The following is a 21,928-nucleotide window of genomic DNA, read 5'->3' as shown; positions in this document are numbered from 1 at the left end:
CATGAAACGCCGTCAGCGCCTATGAACAGTCGGGGAGTTGGAAAGGAAGTAAGTGGCTTCTCAGTGCAGTCTAAACACGCCATGCAGACCTTTCCGGGAAGTGTATAAGTCAAAGATAGATCACTCATCGCTCACGTTTCATCGAATATGTCCCGTCTGGTCCCTGAGAACAAGAATACTTCCACCCACTAAAGAAAGAGAGGAAGAATGAAACTACAAATATGGTTGTATTGAAGTAATACAGTACTTTGAAATGAATGTTGTATGCACTGCTTTATAAGCGTTATGTTTAATTCCTTCAGACGTTTGTTTCCAACATTTTCATACATATACTGTAATGTATTTTTAAATGAATGGCTCTGCGCGCAGAAATGATACTCTGTTCATTGCAATGATTTCAGGCGAAGACTGGACCGAAATGTAACTCTTAAGTGAACATTTATCCATGAACCTCAAAGAACGTTCGATCTTATTTCCGATAAGTGACATCTTCATTACTAATAGATCATAATTAAAATCATTAGTTTTAAAGTTATGTACAATTATACTTCACACAGTCTTTAACCTTGTCACTTGCTCGGAATATATATATTTTCTCATTGCGTAGTTTAAATAAAAGTTTTTCAACACACGGGCGCTGATTTAGGGAGAGGCGATGTTCTGGCCACATTCAGTTATAAATAATTTCTTTAGGATATTAACACGTACAGAAAGCTCCAGTCATTTGACTTTAAAAGAGCTGGGTATCGAGTTTGTTTAATATAGACACATAAATATCTAAAAATTTGAACGACTTTCATGTCGTCTTAAATCTGTTACTTCTAATACATTCTGGTTTTCATGAATTTGGATACAGCAGTTACCTTCACGTAATCATCACTGCTCCAGTAGTTATTTTGTTGATTTGAATGGGGTTTTAAGGCGCGGAATTAAAAACCAAGAACACTTTCTTTTCCCCTAAAACATTAAGTTCTCTGTACATGTTAAGAATGTGCTATGAAGATACTAAATCCGCCCAGTATCATACATATTCACATACATTGTCAAATTTGTCCTGTAAGCATATCTATTAGATCCAGTCTGCGCCGTGTTGTAGACGGAGTCATAGCTCGATTCGACGTAAGGCCATCATCTGGTATTTGAAATCAAGTCATTATTCGGAAAGTGGTAATTTAACGACGAGTTATCGGTATCACAAGTTACATAGCGTCTAATTCTAGAATCATAGTCATTGATGAACTCGAGAGATGTGAGGGAAGGAGGCTCTTGCCTTGTTTTCTGTTACCATCCAGCATATTCCTGGAGAGACTGAGGAAAGCCTCAGTCAGGATAGCTAGTTTCAGCAGCAAGAATCAAAGGCTAGATTTCCCGAACACGAAGCAGGAGCGATAATATGTCGCCGACAAAGAAATGTTGAGATTCATGATCGTTTTCTGGTAGGTAACAATGGTAATAGTTAGCTAGATTAGTGTCTATAGATTAATAACAAATCATCATGAGGAATGAAACCTGATCGTTTGTACATAGATCGACAGTATCGATGATCATGTAGGGCTGCAGACTCGCACGAACATCTTCCGTACTGAATTTGTATCGATTATCCTAGTGTAGATAATAGTGAACCCGAGCGGCTACAGACTGTATGGACACTCCGTAATGCACGTGACGGGGAATCCCTAGCCGAAGCAACAGCTGCAGGCTCGGATAGATACTCCCTCGTAATAGATATGAGTTGATTTTTCTACAGCAATGACAGGTAACTTCAGCAGCTGCAAGCTAGGGGAACAATACTTCAAATCGAATGTTTCTTGCAGTCTGAAATCTCAACCGATATCTGCAGGTAGAATCTCAATTTTTGTGACGATGGTCTATAACACTCAGGATTATCGGATTTTTGGACTATTTCCATCGTCCAGTATTCTAAAGGAACACCAAAGAACAAAATATTTCGGATGCAAATTCATTTTCCGAAAAACTGTGTCCTGTAGAATAATGGACGATGGACGAAATCCAGAAAACCAATAATCCCGAGTAATATCTTAAGACAGGCCGCGCCATAGCTCAAGCGGTTAGACGCTGGCTTCCCACCGCGGCGGCCTGGGTTCGATCCCGGGTCTGGTCAAGTGGGATTTCTGGTGGACAGAGTGGCGCTGGGGCGGATTTTCTCCGAGTACTTCGGTGTCCCCTGCCAATCTTCATTCCACCAAATTCTCCATCATCATAATGACCCAGGGCAGGCTACAATAGGCCAATCAGTGGCCACTATGCCGGGTGGACCCAGTGGGACACCACCACCCACTCAGCGAATTAAAATATCTTAAGACTCAGATAAACACCCCTTCATGATGAATTTGAACTGCAGTCAGAAACCTTCAGTAGGTACAAGCCTGGGTACACTGTCTACCATAAGCGGTGCGATGTTTTTCTAGTCATGACAATCAGTGATCGAATTCAGTAGCTATGGATTACCACAGTTCAACGAAGTTGATTTGATTTTATCTGATTCCAGTCATCAGATGACAGTGTTACGCCGAAACCATAATGCTAATATTATTAGCATAATTAATAAATATATTTGTATGAAAAATGCTGTTGAAGCAGTTCATAATACATTCAAGAACCTGATCATTTGCCGTGCGTTCTGAACGATCTAGGGATCAGCATTTCGCATCTTGTAAACATGCTTCCATATCTCGTAAAGACAAACCGTGGACTGAAAGCGGTAGCACACTACTAGCGGCATTGATATGTGTGTGATGATGGTCCAGGCCCACACCCCATAAAATTCTGTCTGCAACGGGTGAAACTCCGCCCGGTTGTTCTTCAGTCTGTTTACCACCCACAGGGCGAGATTCACAATTAGCAGAAACGTGATCAACTGTTTTCCCGGTCTCTTCTCCATTTGTTCTTTCGTATTACATCGCCTCTTCCATGCGTCCAGCACCAGTATCGTCTGGCTCGTGCTCTGCACCAGAGCGGCTACGGGTGTTATGATCCGCATGACGGCCCAGCGGGGTGCCATATCCAGAGAGAAATACGCTCCGATGATCTGGAAAAGGATGAATAAGAAGAGGCCGGCCTGTGTCATGAAGAGGAGGATGTGTTCAAGTTCGAAACGTCGATGTCCAGGTATTCGTCCGACATTTCGAATCGCAAACAAACAGGAGATTACAGCGGCGGTGGAAGTGGCATACATCACCGTCTCCCAAACATTCACCTGCGCAGGAAAGCATGTGATAAATCTGTGAAGCTCGTGGAAACCATGACTAATCGCTGGGATCTCATGCAATGTTTCAAAGTAACAGGATGGGGACACAACACAAGTAAATATATCCTAAGGGCGTAGTGAGGATGTTGTGATGGCAGCCTAAAAAAACAAGATCTTATTTTTAGAATTTTTATTTATTTTTTTAAGATAGACCATTGTCAAAAAAACTTGCTCTGATATAGAAATCGGTCTAGAATTATGTCATAACTAGCTCTCAGGAAGAATTGATATTCATTCTGACTAAAAATTTTTATATATTTTTTTTAATTCGCTTAGTGGTGGGTGGAGTCCAACTGGGTCCACTCGGCACGGTTGCCACTGATTGGCCTATTGTAGCCTGCCCCGGGTGATTATGATGATGGAGAATTTGGTGGAATGACGATTGACAGGGGAAACCGAAGTACTCGGAGAAAACCTGTCCTAGTGCCACTTTGTCCACCACAAACCCACTTGACCAGACCCGGGATCGAACTCGGGCCGCCGCAGTGGGAAGCCAGCTACTAACCGCTTGAGCTATGGCGCGGCCTTCATTCAGACTAACAAAATTTTCCTTCTTATGGAGTCAAAGATTAGACTTGTTCATATAACTTCAACATTGTGCCTTGTTTTAAGAGAGTTAGATCAGTTCAGTGTTTTCATATCATAACAGCCTATTTATGTAAAATCAGTTTTAAATTTTTTTGTGTCTATGAGTAGATTTCTCGTTATTGAATAGGGATTTCCGGGTGAACTTTTGTATGGATTTAGTTCTTCCTTGTGTATGTTAGCCTGCATATCAGCAACACCAGTCTGTTCCAACAGTAATCTTTACAGTGGTAGGTTAAAAGTGCAAATTAGGAAGATCTTCATAAGAAGCACTCTGCTTCCCGATGTTACTTGAGCTTAGGTCCAAATATTTTCATCGACACTTTGCTTACAGTTCCTCTCAATCTACATTCTTCGTTGAGGGTCAGAGACCATGTTCCTGAGATCACTTCGCCTCGATATGTTTGCTTGTGTGCAAGTGCAGTATGCAGTGGCACATAACGGCTAAAAAGCGAAGCAACATACGGTTTCTTTTGACACATACATGTTCTCATAATGCCTAATTGGAAGAAGATTAATATTTAACTAATGATTATGAGACACCCATTCAAAGAAACGGAATAGACAAAACAAGTGAGAGGTATAGATTTAGTTCACGATTTCCTTTGGAACCAACCATACTATCGAGTTATGTGTGTCTGGTTTCCCATATATTCTCTGGATGAAGTAAGATTATGTCATTCATCGAACAGTTTCCTTGAAATTCGGTACACACATCATGTTTCTGGAGCCTTTGTCCATCTTTGGATTTGGTGCAACTCTTTGTGTTAAGCAGTATCAGTACCGCGGTCATATGAAATTGTGAGTAGGCGCTGTGTTCATCTGTGTTCAATGTGCATGCTTTGAATTCTATATGTTGGTACTTCAAAGATTGGCTTTATTTCTTACATTCTTCTTCGTTTCATCTCATCCGTTCGTACAAATAATTATTCCTTATTTGATGGCTCTAATGCTTTGGTTTGAACGTTATGAGATTGAATCTTCATATAGTATAGTGCGTTAGTTACCAAACAAAGTCGAGGGACGTGTAAAATGGCAAAGATGACACCAGGTCTTAGACTTACGCTCCACCCCATGAGGCATAGCTCCATCGATTCTTAATCCAGGCACTACATAGAGGTGAACTGAGAGGTTCACGCTGCGGATGCTTTACTCCTGATCAAACTTCCGCCGATACCTATTTAATTGCAAGGTGAGCAATCCGAGAAAGAACCTGGACACAATGTTGACAAACAGAAAAGTTTTGCTCCTGTCGGGAACCGAATTCTGGCCGTCTAATCATTAGCGAATCACAATGAAAATTATATACAGACACTTGATATAAATTGTATAGATGATATTGTTTCGTAAATGTGATAATCCATAGATAGGCGTCACTTGTTGCTAGGATTGGAATACGAAGGCTGTGTACAGATGTTTAACAGTAAAACATATTTGATACTATTGTTGTCAGTGGAAAGTTAGTTTCATTTTTCAGAAGGCCGTGCCATAGTTCATGCGGTTAGTCGCCAGATTCCCACAGCTGCGGCCGGGTTCGATCCCAGGTCAGGTTATATGGGATTTTTGGTGGACAAAGTGGCACTCTAGCAGGTTTCTTTCGAGTACTTTGGTTTCCCCTACCAATTCTAATTCCACTGACTGCTCCATACTCAACACCTATCATCCGGGGCTGGTACAATACTTCAATTTAGTGATCGACGTTCCAAGTGGACTCAGTCTCATCCCACCCCACGAAATTGATTAAATTTCTTTTTCAGAAATGGATTTCCCTTTGTTTTGTTTAACCGCGTTTTCTTAGATTTCATAGCGCTCAGCAGCAGAGAGACTGTGAATAGTGAATCGGTCGGGACGTGGTAGTTGCCAGGTTCTATTCCGGTTTCTGTCTGAAGACCTGAAGGACTTACCTGCAGGACAGCCTCGTCGACAAACTGGGGACGCTGAACGAGCTCAAAGAACATAATGAGACTCACGATGGACAGTACCAGCATCAGGATCCCTGCGAAGAGTCCTTTGTGTGCGCTGGTGCAGTCCACAGAGAAGTGACTGACAGACCGCGTGTAGATGATGTTAACACCACTGACACGGCCGGGTATACTGTCGGGCGACAGTTGGTCACAGTGCTGCTGCTGCTGCTGCTGCTGCTGTTGTTGGGTCTTGGTGTCAGAGCAAGCGTTCATCCACATGACGCCCAGGATGACAGCACAGAGAAGACTGTACTCCACAGTGCAGGGAAATAGGAACCTGCTGGCACTGCGCACCAAGGGCGCCATAATATTGGACTTCCAGCAATCTGGTTCGATGTTTGGGATGTACGTTCTGGAGATCCCGTGCCCCGACACGTTTATTGCTAGACAAAAAGAAACGGTGTCATAATGCCTAGGCTGCTGCTCGAACATACAAGTTTCTGTCTGCTTAGGAATATTTTAGATTTTCTGCCAAGAGAGTGATTCAACCATAGTAGGAGGAGAACGTGGAGAAAGAAGAGAGGAGGAAGAAGAAGGAAGCAACTTTAGGTCAGTAAATGAAGAAGAGGAAAATACCATGGGTGAAGACAGGTGGTCAAAGATGATAGGACGGAATTATAAACTTACGAAGTCAGAAATGAGAGCAGAATTAAGGAAATACTGGGAAGAGGATTGTTAGTTCAGTTTAGGAATTAAACTGTTAAACTCATGAGATAATGTCAGATTTGAGGTTTTCACGGCGGTGACTATGAAGAATGCTGTTTTCTGTGATGTGGCGTCGTGTAGATCTTGTGTGAAATACGTGATAAAGTTGATATCTGTGTTATAGTTGAAGGGATTAGCAGATGTGCGGAGACATGGAAAATTTAATTAAATGGAATGGGTCACGATAAGCCCCCATCTATAGCATGGTATTGTAAACTGACAGGGTAAAGTGTAAGAGGACGGAGTAGGAGACACTGAGTCCAGTACAGATATTACGTTGCCTTGTTCATGACAGCAAGAAGAGTTGATGAACTTTAAGTTAAGAAAGTATGAAGCTCTTATGGCACATGTTAATTAATGTTAGTCTCAGAATTTGTTTTGGGGTACTTGGGAAAACCCTGGCACACGTTAACAAGAATGTCCTTGTCTAGGCCGAGGTGGAGTCAGTGGTTACTCACCATGGTGCTGCTTTGTGGTGCTGTTCAGCACCTGCAAGATGTCATATTTGGTCTCTTCGACCACCACGTATAGCCATTCGCAAAGATTCGTGGCTATCATGTGCATCAGGCCGAACCGTGCCACCACTCTGTAGCTATACTCCTCCACCAACTGTAATATACAGGCTTCCTTCAGAACCTATTCTTCACCCATCTGGTAACAGATCGCCTAAATGCTTATCATTGTCTTCATAAACATTCGCCACCGCTCTTTACCTGGAGCTACCTGAATTTGGTTCACACCTTCATGCCCAATTTCACTAAGATGCGTGTTAATAGGCCTATCATGTATGCCTAGGTCTGCAGAGTTATATCTGTCCTTCCTCAATATTTGGTATAACTTTCTTTTTTCTCCTTTGTGCATCACATATGCTACAATCACCATCATCCTTATTTTGTCCATCCTCAGAATATTGAAGGAAGAAAGAGATTATTACGCAATTTATTACGAAAATATTACTGTTTTAGAACTAGAGACGTTTCAGATTTCCATGCCAATTTAGCAGTTAAATAATTTTTATTTAACCGGAATACTTCATTCGGTATAGCGACGAGCTACGGGGTGGGCGGCCGGAGTTCGATTCCCGGCAGGGAAAGGAGATTTTTCTCTACGCCACGCTGTCCAGACCGGCTCTGAGGCCCACCCAGCCTTCTATTCAATGGATACTTATCACTCACCTCCATTTAGTACGAAGGTTAGGAGTGGTGGAGATATGCCTCCGCTCCCCCATACGTCTTCATGGCATGATCCTTAATTTAATTAACCACAGGGTCGACTTTACGATTTACCTTTACCATTATTGTTCTTTCTATTTCTCTGTCCATTTTGGTGGTTTAATAGAATGATTGATCACTTTGTCGGGAAAGAGACAAAGGGTGCTGGGGACCGGTCTCAGTATTCTTCAGAAATGATAGGCGGAGCAAAGTTGTAAACTTTGGAGCCTTGGAAGATGGGTGTATCTGACTAATTATTGTTTCTCTGGCGTGTCGTGCAGCAAAATCTACACTAATTTGAGGAAAATTTTCTGTTGTTCCTGATCTCATATGCATCATATTAGTGGCCTTTAGAACGTGTTTCCTTACTGTGGTTTATTAACATGACGATTATGATAAATGTATTCATTATCGTCACTGTCATTTTTTTTTTCTATGGGGTAAAGAAAAGCGGCCTCCGTAGTCTAGGGGTAACGTTCCCACCTCATGAAGTACGCGGGTTCAAACCCGGCGGAGGTCGTAGAATTTTTAAGGGCGGAAAAATTCAGGGAACAAGTCCTCCGGGAGGGACTTTAAGCCGTGGGTCCAGTGTCGTAGACTNCCCCCTCTAATAATAATAATAATAATAATAATAATAATGGGGTAAAGAGTGGGCAAGAAATTCATTTGGAATCGAACTCATGCATATAACAACAGATTTAACAAATTATTCGAATGTTCCTTCCTAAAAAATTATTTTCTTTTACACATATCCACTATGATTATTAGTTTTCGAGAACAGAAGAACATTCCGAATCGTGTATACGGAGGGGCCTCAAAAAATGTATACCCACTTCAACGCACAAAATATCTGCTGAAATAATTTATTGATATACCTTAGGTTCGACTTCGAAAACGTCCGCAGATAAAAGCTATCTCTGTAACAGGCCGTGAAGCCCCATAGGGATGTGAGACGTCGAGGCTCCCACTTTTTCTCTAGACGATCGGCTCACAGATGGCGGTAAGGTTGTTAAGCTTACATGCCGGCCGCTCTTTACCCCCAGGAAAACTCCTGGTAGTCATTTCTGTTAAAGGCTGAGTCGACCCCAGGGCCATATTGCGGCTGGAAGGATTAGGTAAATTGAAAAAAATCCACCTCATGGGAACTCGAACCCACCGCGTGCCTCAGCGTCCGTAGGGAACATCTATTAAAGTGTGCTATGGAGGCTATCTGTGGACATTTTCGAACTTTAGCCGAAGGTGTGTCAATAAATTTTGTAAGCAGATATTTTGTGCGTTGAAGTGGGTATACATTTTCTGGGCCTCTCTGTAAATACATATAATATACACACATATGAATTTTTTGCAGTTGGAATATATGTATAAAGATTACGCTATTTCTCCGATTTTAATACCACATAAATGTGTTAATTTTTATATCGTACGTTCTTAGAGATACCAGTAATAGCTGCTCATGTGTTTGTAGGCTGTTATTTGTAGGTCTCCTGTACACTTTACCGGACCTGGGAGAGTCTGCTGCTGTTTTGCAACTCCATGAATCAGAAAATATGGAACCACTTGTATAGAATACTAAGCCCTTACCGGATTAAAATACGCTCTTTTTCCTTTTGGTGGTTACTGAAGTGAAACAGATTCGAAAATTTTTATTTTTGAGTTTTTAACGCTGATGAATGTTCTCTGAGTTGTCTGCCGGAATATCGCAATGTAAGCGTATAAGAATACCGTCGTCGTTTCGGCGGAACCTTCAGAGGCTATGTGATAGGACATTTATGTGTGTGTGTGTGTGTGTGTGTGGAGGGGACGGGGCGCGCGTGCTCGCTCACTCGTTTTTTTTTTTAATAGAACCATTTGGTTAGCTTCACGATTTTGTGATCTGTCCAGAGAAAGCAATGCCCATCTCGTGATTGGTCAGAGTTTCTAGCTGAACAGCAGGTGAAAAGCCGTGTAAAATTCTTGTGGTCGTACATGTAGAACAGGGTTCTCCAAACTTTTCGAACCGCGGGCCGCATTAGGTAATTCAGCACTTTCACCGGGCCGGATAAAACGAGAAATTAATAACTCTAGGTATATGAGTTTTATTGAAAGCACAGAATTTTATAAATTAAATACAAAGTACATGAGAATAAATTATCGTATGTTAATGACAACAGACAGTAGCAGCAAATGCACATATTTTCGTCACAAATTATAAAAAATATTTAATGTGAATGATGGAACTCTTTTTGCATTTTTAAAATCTGATTAAATTGAGGTTCAAATTTTGAAAGGCTAATCACATGTAGCGACTTTAAATGTTCATCGGATAAATTTGCCCCGTATTTCAACTTGATGCACTTCATGTGGGAAAAAGTTTGTTCACACAGATATGTCGTCCCAAAAATGGAGATAAATGTACAAGCAAATTTCTTTAAATTTGGAAATTGATCAGAGTTCAGAAATTTATAAAATTCGATCAAATTTCCTTCCTTGTATTTGTCTTTAATATGATAATTTTCCTGAAGTTCAATGATTTCCATTTGAATTTGACTTGGGACATCTGGAGCATCACAGCCAAACGGATTTTGAAACAATCTAATTTCCTGAGCACTGGAATCCAAATCAGCAAATCGCTTCCGAAATTGTTCTTTCAAATCTGAAATGACTAAATTTGCAAACGAGGAAGGAAACTCTGCTTCACCCTTTTTATGCAACTCTGCACAGAATAGCATATGAACAAAGTTACAATTTTTCACTTGGCTTTCCAGAAGTATCAACTTTGCTCTGAATGCCTTGATAAGTGCAAATAAATCACAGACTAAGTTATTTTCACCCTGCAACTTTAAATTCAAATGGTTCATATGGTTCACCAGATCAGCAAAACATGCTAATTTCCAAAGCCACTCGGTATCTGATAAAAGTGGTTCGTGATGGTTTTTCTCGGTAACAAATATATTAATTTCATTCCTGAGCAGAAAGAAGCGCGAAAGAACCTTTCCAAAGCTAAGCCATGGAACTGCAGTATAATATGTCAGGTCAATAAGCTCGGAATCACATTTACCAGTGCATTTCTGCATAATTCTTTCGCGGGCCGGATAAAATCACATCGCGGGCCGTAGTTTGGAGACCCTAGATCTAGACAGTGTTGCTGCCTACATATGCAGTATGTTATCTATGGAACTTTGTCCCAGACCTTGTTCTCTAGACATACCTTGTTGTTGTCGGAGAATATGAATATCATCTGCATGATGACAAATGCGGCCTGCGTCAGAGGCGTGATGGCGACCAGGATGTCGTCACACTTTGACGTGCTGCGCAGCTCGAAGTACATGCCGAAATGCAACACGGCGTGAATCATGGCGCCCACACCGAAACCTGCAGACGATCCCGTAGTGTTATCTTCCAGTGCCTACCATCCCGGCAACTTCTGAACCAGTTCACGAAAGTTCGTGAAGTTTTTTCTTTTTATAAATTCGTTTAGTGGGGGGATGGAGTCCAACTGGGTCCACTCGGCACGGCGGCCACTGATTGGCCTATTGTAGCCTGCCCCGGGTGATTATGATGGAGAATTTGGTGGAATGAAGATTGGCAAGGGAAGCCGAAATACTCGGAGAAAACTCGCCCCAGCCGCACTTTGTCCACCACAAATCCCACTTGACAAGACCCCGGGATCGAACCCGGGCCGCCGCGGTGGGAAGCCAGCGACTAACCGCTTGAGCTATGGTGTGGCCTTAGCATAGCTCAGTTAGTAAATTGGCTGGTACCCACTCGACGGCAGGGGGCCGAGTCGTCATAGTGATTTTTGACGTGCTTAGAACGAAAAATGGCAAAAATGCCTTTATTAGCTTCATCATGCCCATTTGTATGTCCTTCTCTCTGTCCACATACAACAAGTCGAGAACAAATGAACGGATTTTCACATATGATATTTGGTATTTGGTATTATTAACACTGTCGACACATTCAATTCTTGTTTAAGTCGGACTGCAGCGGACATTTTAAGCTAGGACCGAGATGCCTTTCTTCTCGTTTCTCGTGCATATCTCGCGAACAGTTCGTTAAGTATTTATCAGAGCGAAGACTATTTTGAACAAAATTTGCATAGACAATTGGGATACATATTTTTCTAGTGTATGTTTGCCGCAAGGTTACGATTTCTGGGATTAATTAGAATGAATCAATCGTGCCAGAATAGTTATTCTGTGTTCATATTTCGTAAATTGTCTTAACATTGCTATGTCCAGACTGGTTCTTAAGTGCATCCAGCATAGTATCCTGTAGGTGTCGAGGGTCGTGTGATCGGATCTAGAAGGTGACCCCTGACCTCAATCCAGTGTCAGTATGTAAAATATATAGATTTTTTTATCTGTAGCCTCCTTTGTTTCTATTGCATGGTGCTTAGATACCGTGGCACGTTTCGGTTACGACTATATGGAGATATGTTCGACTGGATTATGTTAATCTGCAAGGAAAATATACGTAACCAACATGGCAACTCTCATGGATTTTGAAACGTCGAGACATGCTAAATAATTGCAAAGCAATGTTAAATTCGTGCGGAGAAATCTATAAGCACAGGTGGTATTATTATTTGTTTTCCTTGGCACTACAGTCCCAGTGGGCCTAGGCCTACCTCCATGAACTTCTCCGTTCACTTCGGTTTTTCTAGATCTTACACATTCAGTAGGACTCCTTGGGCGGGTGATCAGCTCGTCGCAAGGCCTCTACCTGTACACAGACACAGAAAAACGCACACACACAAACCAAACATCCATGTCCTGAGTGGGATTCGAACCCACGATCCCGGTTTCCAAGCGAGCGAAGACAGTACATGCCTTAGACCGCTCGGCGGTGGTATTATTAGTAGTTCTAAATTAAATAGTTTCAAATCGCTTCTGATTCCTGAAAATACATCACGGCTTTGACGAATGCTTTTGATGCTCCTTCTCTTTTAATTTCTACGCGACCTCAGCAAACAAATTCTACCGCTATTGAATGGTACGACAGAAAATCCGAGTCTTGTATACTGAAACGAAATTTACGAAAGTACATAAGCCTATATGGAAGTAGAGTAAAGTTAATGCTGCACTGGCCTTCCTCTGAACACTATTTGTGAACATCCTAAAAATCGTGGTTTACGAAATGTATCTCGGTTAACATCAGTCAAGAAGTCGATAAGGCGAGGCAGTATAAGAACACCGACAGTTTAAGTACATCCTTCGGCCAGTAGTTGGCGATAAGTTCTGGTAAGTCGCATTCAAAATTCCGTGACTTCTTTGTTACAGAAGTCGGTTCCTTGTAAACTAGTTTATTCCTTGCTGCAGATGACAAACAAGTGCACAGAATTACTGGGGTTTTGGACTGTTTCCATCGTCCGATATTCTAGAGGATAATTGAGGAGATATTTCAAGGATATAGCGTCTCCGGTCTAGAAAACCGAGATTAACGGCCGTGGGAATCCGTTGCGATGACCACATGACACCCTCTGTCCGCAAAAGTTGGCACTAACTTCGCCGATAAGCGGCGGTCGCTCGATCGGTATAGTTCGCTTGCGGACTACAGGCTACGGAGTTTTTTTGTGTTCTAGAAGATAGAAAACACGACGTTTCGGAAACTGGATCCATTTCCTTCCTCAGGTGAGGGGGCAGACACCTATTCAGTTGGGCCCCTTATAAGAGCTAATCTCAGTTTCTGGACCAGCTCTTTCTAAGGGGCCCAACTGAATAGGTGTCTACCCCCTCACTCGAGGGCGGAAATAGATCCAGTTTCTGAAAAGTCGTTCTTTCTGTTTTCTAGAATGCCGGACGATGAAAATAATCCAAAAACCCAGTAATTCTGTGTATTATGCACCATCATCAGAACCCTTTAGAATCTACAAACAAGTAGTATAAATACCATCACTTACCAGCGACTCCCATTCTCAGGTAGAAGCTGCCGTATCGTACCTGCTGCTCCTGATTCGTTCCAGCTCCCTTCAGTCGTTCTGTAGAGCAGAAGGAGTTCATTAAGTACCTGTGTTGTTGCCTCAAAATGCGATCCATATACATAACCTGAAATATTCTGCCATAGTTTTTAATCAGCTTTATGTCACTGCATACATAAGTTAGACAAGTCACAATAGCTACTTCTTGGTCTAAGTGGCCTTCCGTGCGAACGGTCTGTGGTTCGAATCCAACGCTTCTTATCATTGCCTCCCTTAATTTTGACCAAACCAAAGAATTTTGTGTATGTGAGGTATATCCGTGGTTCGAATCCATGTTAAGTCAGAAGTGGAATTTACTTGTACATTCCTACTTGCAAGGCGGACAGAGACCAGATTGGTAGCCCACAGCCGTAAGTCGCGACACAACACGTTACAAGAGGACATAACGCCGTGTAATCCGTTGAAAGTCAACTGACATTTCGGACGAGCGCGTCGCCTTCATCTTCAGGATCGAAGAATAAGCCGAGTAGAGTTTGCCACCTGCTTTCACGCTGGTGTCTTGTTCGGCTTATGCTTCGACCCTGAAGATGGATGCGACATGTTCTTCTTGAAACGTCGGAGGACTTTGAACGGTCTACGTGGCGTTATATCATAACCACCGCTTTGAGAATCTCGAATTCTAGAACAATGGAATGATTCTTCCATTTTAGAGGCACACAAAATTTCTGCGACTTTTTATAGTTCATTTTTTCTTATGTTTATTCCTTGCAGGAATTCTTTTATAATGATAATCTGCAGGACGAAGTAAAATTTCGCTCTTTGAAAAGATAACCAGAATAGATAAGCATGTGCCGCCTTGATTTAAATAATTTTTGTATTTCGTTATCCAACATGTTTCAAGTGGGCCCAGTAGATATAAACCATAAATATATAAATACAAATTTAGCACACAGCTAATTGTGTTAGACAAAATTCTTTCATTGATGTTTCTGTTACTTGTATGAATACAAGGCGCAGTTAGTTTTTAGGACATATTTACAAATAAATTCGAATCATAACCGGGAACTAGAATTCTCTCTTTCTGTTTAGCTGTACAGCCCTTTGGATCTTGGTAGCTTTTTTTCATTTTCTTAATCCTATACAAAGTCGGCAAGACTCATTAGACGGAGGATCAGCACGTCGCAGGGTCGCTACCTACACACAAAACAACACAAACACAGAATAGATGCACACAGACATCCATGCCTCTAATTCGAACCCACGACCCCGCTGTTCGAGAGGACGAAAACCGTCCATGCCTTAGACCGCGCGGCCACTGTGATGGACTTTAGAATTCTCAGAATATGATAAAGGAGCTTGATGATGAAACATAGGGGAAGAAATGTTGTTTTCATTTTTCTTTACATTGACTTTCCATATGAAAGTTTTCTCGGATCTTATTGAAATAACTCACTGTTGGACATCTCGAAGGCTGACGTCTTCCTGCTGACACTTAGGACAACTTCCTCCTTCATGACGCCTGCATACATGTAACATAGGAACAGGAGGCTCCCCAGATACAAGTAAAGGTAGAAGCCCTGAAACCAGAGGTTAAACAGGAATTGGTTGCATATTTCCCCCAGATGCTTCAGCCGTATGAAAGGAGGTTACAAAGCTATTATTACTTAAACACGGCCATCTATTAGGAGCAAGAAGGAATGGAAGTCGCTTTATGAGAGACAGTTACAGTAATATCAGTCCTACTTATTGCTCAGATATGGTCCTTTATCGGAAATGATAAGAAACATAGTTACGCTAATAACATAGTGGCCTCCGTAGTCTAGAGGTAACGTCCCCACCTCATGACTCGTAGTACGCGGGTTCAAATACCCGGCGGAGGTCGTCGAATTTTTAAGGGCGGAAAAATTCGGGGAACAAGTCCTCCGGGAGGGACTTTAAGCCGTGGGTCCCGTGTCGTAGCTTTACGGCACGTAAAAGAACCTCATATCTCCAAAGGAGGTCACTGAGCCGAATTACCGGACGTTTCCCGCCCAACAGCAGTCTCTAATACCTCTGGTAGATGGGGAAAGCACTATAGATACCTCTCAGCTAGTAGAGCCGGTCTCGCTGGCTGGGCGGGACTGATGGTAAGCACCAGTACCGGTAGGATATAGTGACTGGTAGAAATCATAGAGGGCAGCACAATGGACCAATAGAGGTCTCAGTGCATGGGGAAAGCCACCTTCTCCAATAACTAACTAACTACACTAATAACATTACTTATTACTAGAGAACATAGCTTGACCTTTTGATAGATGATTATAGTAGCGTTACTTATTACTTAATCAAGGTCATGTGCCAGAAGTAAGAAAAAATACAGTTCAGAATTTGTCACTGGACCATATTCTGAGTCATATGTCGAGTGGAATTAGCTGGCTCAGCGGCATGCTGTTGCTTAGACGTTAACGAAACTTAAGATTTAATAAAAGCTGTAAATTTCTTGAATTGCTGAGCGGCTGTGATCTTTCTCAAGAATTACACAATCCGTGGAGTTCGCTGTATCAGATGAAGAAGCAGAGATCGAAGTTATATATGATAATTAAACTAATACGACTAGAGAGAGAGAGAGAGAGAGAGAGTCAGTAAATAGTTCACAAATGGAAGTAAAACGGCTGTAATGGACGTAATAGTTTTCCTATGTGTACCAGTATGTAGCAGCACAGTCTAGGTAACAGACGTGCATGCGCATGTTCAGATGCTGGTTTCAGTAGTCAAAATGGCAATCGAACTTGAGATGTATGCTACCGAAGAACATCGTTGTGTTGTGCTTTTGTTGTGGGCAAAAGGACTGTTTGCGATGGGAAGTGTTTGTCGAATAAAGCGGTTCGCAACTGGATCGAGAAATTCTCTCATGGGTTCCGAAAGTGACAGACCATGCCCTATGTGGTGCCGAAGTGGCTGAGACGATAGTCAAAAGACTAATGTGCCACGGATTTCGACGCACTGGTAAAGGGATGAGACAAGTGTATCAATGTTAATGGAGGATATGTAGAGAAATAAATGCCTCTTCCAGGGTCGAATATCCCACGTTTTACGTTTTATATCCGTTTGTGACCTGTTACTGACTCTCCGTCGTACTTCTTAAATGAGGCCTTGGACAAGCAGTAAGTTCGAACATAGGCTATCCTTATATATGGTATAGTCACCGTAGTACTCAAAAAACGTTCCTGAATCGAAAATAAGATAAAATTAATGTTAGTTATAAAGAGCAGTTATAAAAATGNGACTATGAAGAAAGCAGTCTTCTGGGATTTGGCACCGTGTATATGTGGTGTTAACCGACGTTTCGGAGGTAAAAGCAGACTAGTCTGCTTTTACCGGTTCTCACGGTCTCTTCGCTTGCAGAGTTCTTATATTTTTTCTTCTACCCTGAAGATGGAGGCGATACGTTCCTCCGAAACGTCGGTTAACACCACATATACACGGTGCCAAATCCCAGAAGACTGCTTTCTTCATAGTCACCGCCGTGGAAGCCTCAAATCTTATAAAAATGTTTGTCCGAAGATGGAAATGTATCCAGTGTATGGGTATAATTTACGTGGTAAATGTTGGCATGTCCGTTTAAAACAATTACGTGGGGACAGCCATGTGAATTTATACTCACGTCATATGTTGTTGCTGTGCTCTCTGGGATGATGGCCGCTGTGACCGGCAGAGCCAACCCCAGTACAACCAGGAGCTTGCCGTAGAAAGCTGACAGAGTCGTTGTCAGGATGTCGCTGCAACATGCGTTACAATAGGCACCGTTAATGCTCAAGAGGCTGAGACATCAGTTCTCGATTTTTTTTATGCTTATTACCCCTGAAAGAGGCAAGCAAATGTCTCTACTCCAAGCAAAAAAAAAAAAAAAAAGGAAAATGCTTTTTAATGCTCTTACAGTGTAAATTGACAGCGATGACCTATATATCTATCGTATGTTTGCGTTGCGAATACTAAAAATACGAATGAAGATTTATGTTACGCATAGCAACTTGCTTTGATTCCTCTAGATGTATTGGTGCCACAGTTTGAGGAACGTTTCCTTAAGCTTTATAGTATGGATCTGTGTCAGGCGTTTACGAGGATTTTAGGGGCCACTTCCTTTACTGGAAAATGCTGTCTGGAATTCCCTCCATTCTAGTCTTATGGTCCAAAGGCTTACAATAGTCGACTGAGTAAGATGTGCAACCCCAATTTTGAAACGCATATTCACTTTACCTTATTTTTTCTTTGGATATTTCAACCTTTGCCACTGCTATGTCCAGTACAGACTCGGGGCTTACTTAGACTCCTATCCAGTGGGTAACGGGTACACTTTCCACGAAAGTATAGCGGGTAGAACATGAAGTTGACCGTCTAAAACATGTAGAGATATACCTCCACACTTCCACCTTTCTTTAAGGCAGTGTTACAAACTACGGGAATAACTGTAGATCTGCGCTAATTTCTGAAGAATAAATCAAGAAAGAAAAGAGTATTGCGAATTTTTTTGGCTATACGTCATGTAGAGAGAGAAGTTGGGAAACGTAGGCGAGGATGGAAGGGCAAAATTGAAATGGACGTGAATGAAATTGGATGTGAAAATGTGAACTCAGTTGAACTGACACAAGCAAAATAAAATATTTCCAAATATCTTAATTTTTTGTAAGTTTTGAGGTTTTCACGGCGATGACTATGAAGAAAGTCGTCTTCTGGGTTTAGGCGCCGTGTAATCTTCGTTTTGGCCGACGTTTCGGAGGAACGTATCGCCTCCATCTTCAGAGCAGTTGAATGGCTTGGAATGCAGAGAGCAGTAGCTGTAGTGATAGGAAGTGCAGTAGCTGTGCAGCTACTCCTCCGAAACGTCGGCCAAAACGAAGATTACACGGCGCCTAAACCCAGAAGACGACTTTCTTCATCTTAATTTTTTGTTATCCCATCGTAATGACCACTCTGAATTTTAGCTTCTCAATCAACAGAATGAATAAGCATCAGTTTGTTCTCTTCACCTGATATTATTAGGGCTACAAAATCAGGGAGGGTATGATGGGCGAGAAATGTAACAGAAATTGGGAAGTGGAGAAGTGTTTGCAAATGTTTAGTAAAAAATCGTGAGGTGAGACATCTCTTGGCAGAAATAAATATATGGGAAGTTAATGATGATTTATGTTAGAGAAACAGAATATCTGCAAGATAAGTCCGTTTGTCGGGGTTTGTGAAATTTAATTTAATGTAGTTATTGTGTTTTTGGACATTATCCATCGTCCTGTTTTTACCTGAAGACGGAGACAGAATCCAGTCTCTGAAATTTTGTGTTAAATAAAAAACAGGAGGAGAGTCGAATTTCCAGAAACACAATAATTGTATTAATATGTCATCGTCACGAACTTTTAGATCTTAGTTTAATGGACAATCGGATTTCATAATAGAAAAGAATTTCCTGAGCAGCTGAGGAACTGTCAAATTTCAAGGAAAATATTACACCACGTATTTCGATTATTAATTAGCTTGTTGTTCTGCTGGTTGGCTGGTTGGTTGGCCTGTTAATGGGTTAGTTAGCTTGGTGGTTGGTTAGTCTGAATAACGATACACTGCTTATGGGGGAAGGCATGTACTCTGATCTGTTTGTCCAACTTTTCTTCCTGCTCCGTTCTACAAGCAAGTGTGGCGGCGGTTGATGCTGGTCCTTGGCGACCTTTTCTGGCTCTTCCTGGAGGGTCGCCAGCCGCGTTTCTCTCGCAGACACGTACGGCCTGAAAGAGAATGAAATTATTATCTCATATTTCGCAACCCCCAATAATCCATTAATTGTGGATGTTGATTAATTCTTAGATTATGTTAGCTGGTGGATTGCGTATGATTGATTAGCGTAGTGATTATGTATGATGAATCGAAAAGAAAATGTCCAAGGACGCGGACAAACTTTTAAAGTAATACCTCACAGATACCCGTGCGTACTGAGGAAGACCACTCAGAACATCGATAGGATACCCGGTCTTCAGACTCATATTCGAACACGGGACCTGTCAGAATACGTAACAGGAATGATAATTATTTGCCCACTAATTCTGGTTATAAGTGATTTGTATGAAGGTAGTCGTGGCCAGTCATTCGCCCAGAGGCTGAAGACTACGAAAACACACTTTGAGGATAGCCAGTAGCTAGATCTAGATTCCAAGGACATATCTTTGGAATATAACTCTAGAGCGTAACCGCTACTCTTGCAGAGGGGCTCAAAAATGTATATATACTTCCGTGTACAAAATACTTGCTTAACTAATTTATTGGTAATCAAAGTTTTATACACACATAAGTGGGTGGCTTCTACACATACCAAACTGCAACAAGTGTTCAAATTGCCCACCATTAGCTTCTAGACACTTCTGAGTTCGGCGGACTAGAGCACGAGAAACAGTGACCGAAGTGTCCACTCGGATGACAGCACACGACTTTTCAATTTCTTCCCGTGCAGTCTCTACTGTCAGTGGTTTTCTGCCATGTACCGCATGCAGCAGGAACCCCCACTAGTAAAAGTCAATCAGGCGAGGGTTGGGAATACTCAACACTGCCTCTTCGTCTTATCCATTGATCTGGTAGGGTTTCATCAAGGTTATCTTCAAGACGTTTCGGTGGTGATGTGGTGGTGCTCCATCTCATTGAAAGTAAAATAACGCATTCCCATAGAACTGATGAATGACAGGTAAAATGGGTGTCCAAAGCACGTGATGGTGTGAGCCATAGCAGAAGAGGCTGGACTCGTTGCTGTGCAAGGCCTCCAGAATCTTTGCTTGTACGCATTATTTATGTACCATCAGTCTCAGCTTTGTCACGAATGCATGCAGTTGTTAATCGCGTTGAAGATTCCGTTGCAAATTCATGCATTCACTCTCTTTGTGCTTGGGATTCTTTAACGACAACCTTTCCGCCGCCACTGTCCTGTCATTCGATAAGGGGGCTCTTCCATTCATGTGACCAGATCCATCTTTTGAGAGAATATCACGCTACACACCGTACATTACATTTCAGATCAACTTTGAAGATATCCATAGATAACCACTATTAAATTGTTTATACATTTTTTGGGCCCCTCTGTGTGTTGTTGATGCTGATGTCGGATATGATTCAGTATAAAAATCACTAAAACTCAGTTTATTCGGTGGGAGACCCCAGTTGTAATTGAATGACGCGTCACCTATGCACAATGTAGTCAAGCCGGACTGAGATATATAAGTTGAATTCTGTACTTCGGAAGTAGAGTGAAAATTCAGTAGCATCCACATTGGAAGAATATATTTTGTTGTCATTTGTGGCAGTATATGCGGTAAAGCGGGAGCGATAGTGTGGAAAGCAGAAGAAGTGGAGGTGAGCTATTACAGTAAATTGCTTTGGATATATTAATTTACTAAATGAACTAATATTTACCTGAGTGGTTGGCAGAATTCCCTCCGAATGGATAAAGAAATCTATAAGCGACTAATTTTTCTGGTTTGTTCACTAATATGAAAGAATCTTACCTGTATGAGGCAAGCTACGTATATGTTCCCGTGAAAGACAACGGCAATGTTGAGATTCGTAATGACACGCAGAACTTACAAAGATATGCAGCTATTATGAAACAACAACCACCACGGAAAATCATACCAGAGACTTGTCGAGAAAATCATACAGTGCTGAAAAGGATTTCATAATAGAAGGATAACTATTTTTGTTGTTTTACTTCTTGTGTATACTTTTTTATCCTGTGTGGAAAATAAGCTGCACATAACGAAGTTTTAAAGTTATAGTTTTATGAGGTATAATGTCGCAGAGATTGCTGAATATACAGATATTAAACAGGGAGATCTGAGCAAAACTCATAAAGGCTGAATTCATATTGCATGAATTTCTAGTCCTACAGACCTATAAATATTATTATTGTCATTTTATTTCAGTTATGTGAAGAACTTATTGCTGAAGCTTATATTCTCTCTACGTTATATCTGCCGAATACAAGGGGTGGACAAAATAAAATAAACATTAACAATGTATATGAGACAAATTCCGTCTTAAGTGCAACAATTTAATTGTAGTTCTTTTTTCTTCCCTTCCTCTACACTACATGTTTCGGCTCTAAATGGCCATCATCAGGTGTGTATTCTTACGTAGCTGCTACACTGCCCGTAGTTTAAAATTTAAAATCACCAGTCTTTCCAATTGTATGTATGTATAAAATATTTGTTAACCTACACGCGTCAATTTGATTTCTAAAATTGGCACTTTTTAAAACTTCAATTCAAATTAAAATGTCTTTAAATTTTCC

General features: G+C 41.5%; 1 protein-coding gene across 1 annotated transcript in view; it reads right to left on the bottom strand.

Moving 5' to 3' along the window:
* Positions 1-2,188: 2,188 nt before the first annotated feature.
* Positions 2,189-21,928, bottom strand: part of LOC111870554 (proton channel OtopLc) — a 32,638-nt gene continuing 12,898 nt past the window's right edge. The window contains exons 2-9 of the mRNA XM_023862929.2: positions 19,245-19,382; positions 17,276-17,390; positions 15,086-15,209; positions 13,615-13,692; positions 10,921-11,084; positions 6,981-7,131; positions 5,758-6,200; positions 2,189-3,217 (exon numbers count right to left, since the gene is read on the bottom strand). Of these exons, the coding sequence (XP_023718697.1) occupies positions 2,651-3,217; positions 5,758-6,200; positions 6,981-7,131; positions 10,921-11,084; positions 13,615-13,692; positions 15,086-15,209; positions 17,276-17,390; positions 19,245-19,382 (1,780 nt within the window). The 3' untranslated portion in view covers positions 2,189-2,650. The remainder of the gene's footprint in view (positions 3,218-5,757; positions 6,201-6,980; positions 7,132-10,920; positions 11,085-13,614; positions 13,693-15,085; positions 15,210-17,275; positions 17,391-19,244; positions 19,383-21,928) is intronic.

This window comes from Cryptotermes secundus, unplaced genomic scaffold (genome assembly GCF_002891405.2).
Source record: "Cryptotermes secundus unplaced genomic scaffold, Csec_1.0 scaffold117, whole genome shotgun sequence".
NCBI lineage: Eukaryota > Metazoa > Arthropoda > Insecta > Blattodea > Kalotermitidae > Cryptotermes > Cryptotermes secundus.
This window is presented reverse-complemented; position numbering and strand designations above follow the sequence as displayed.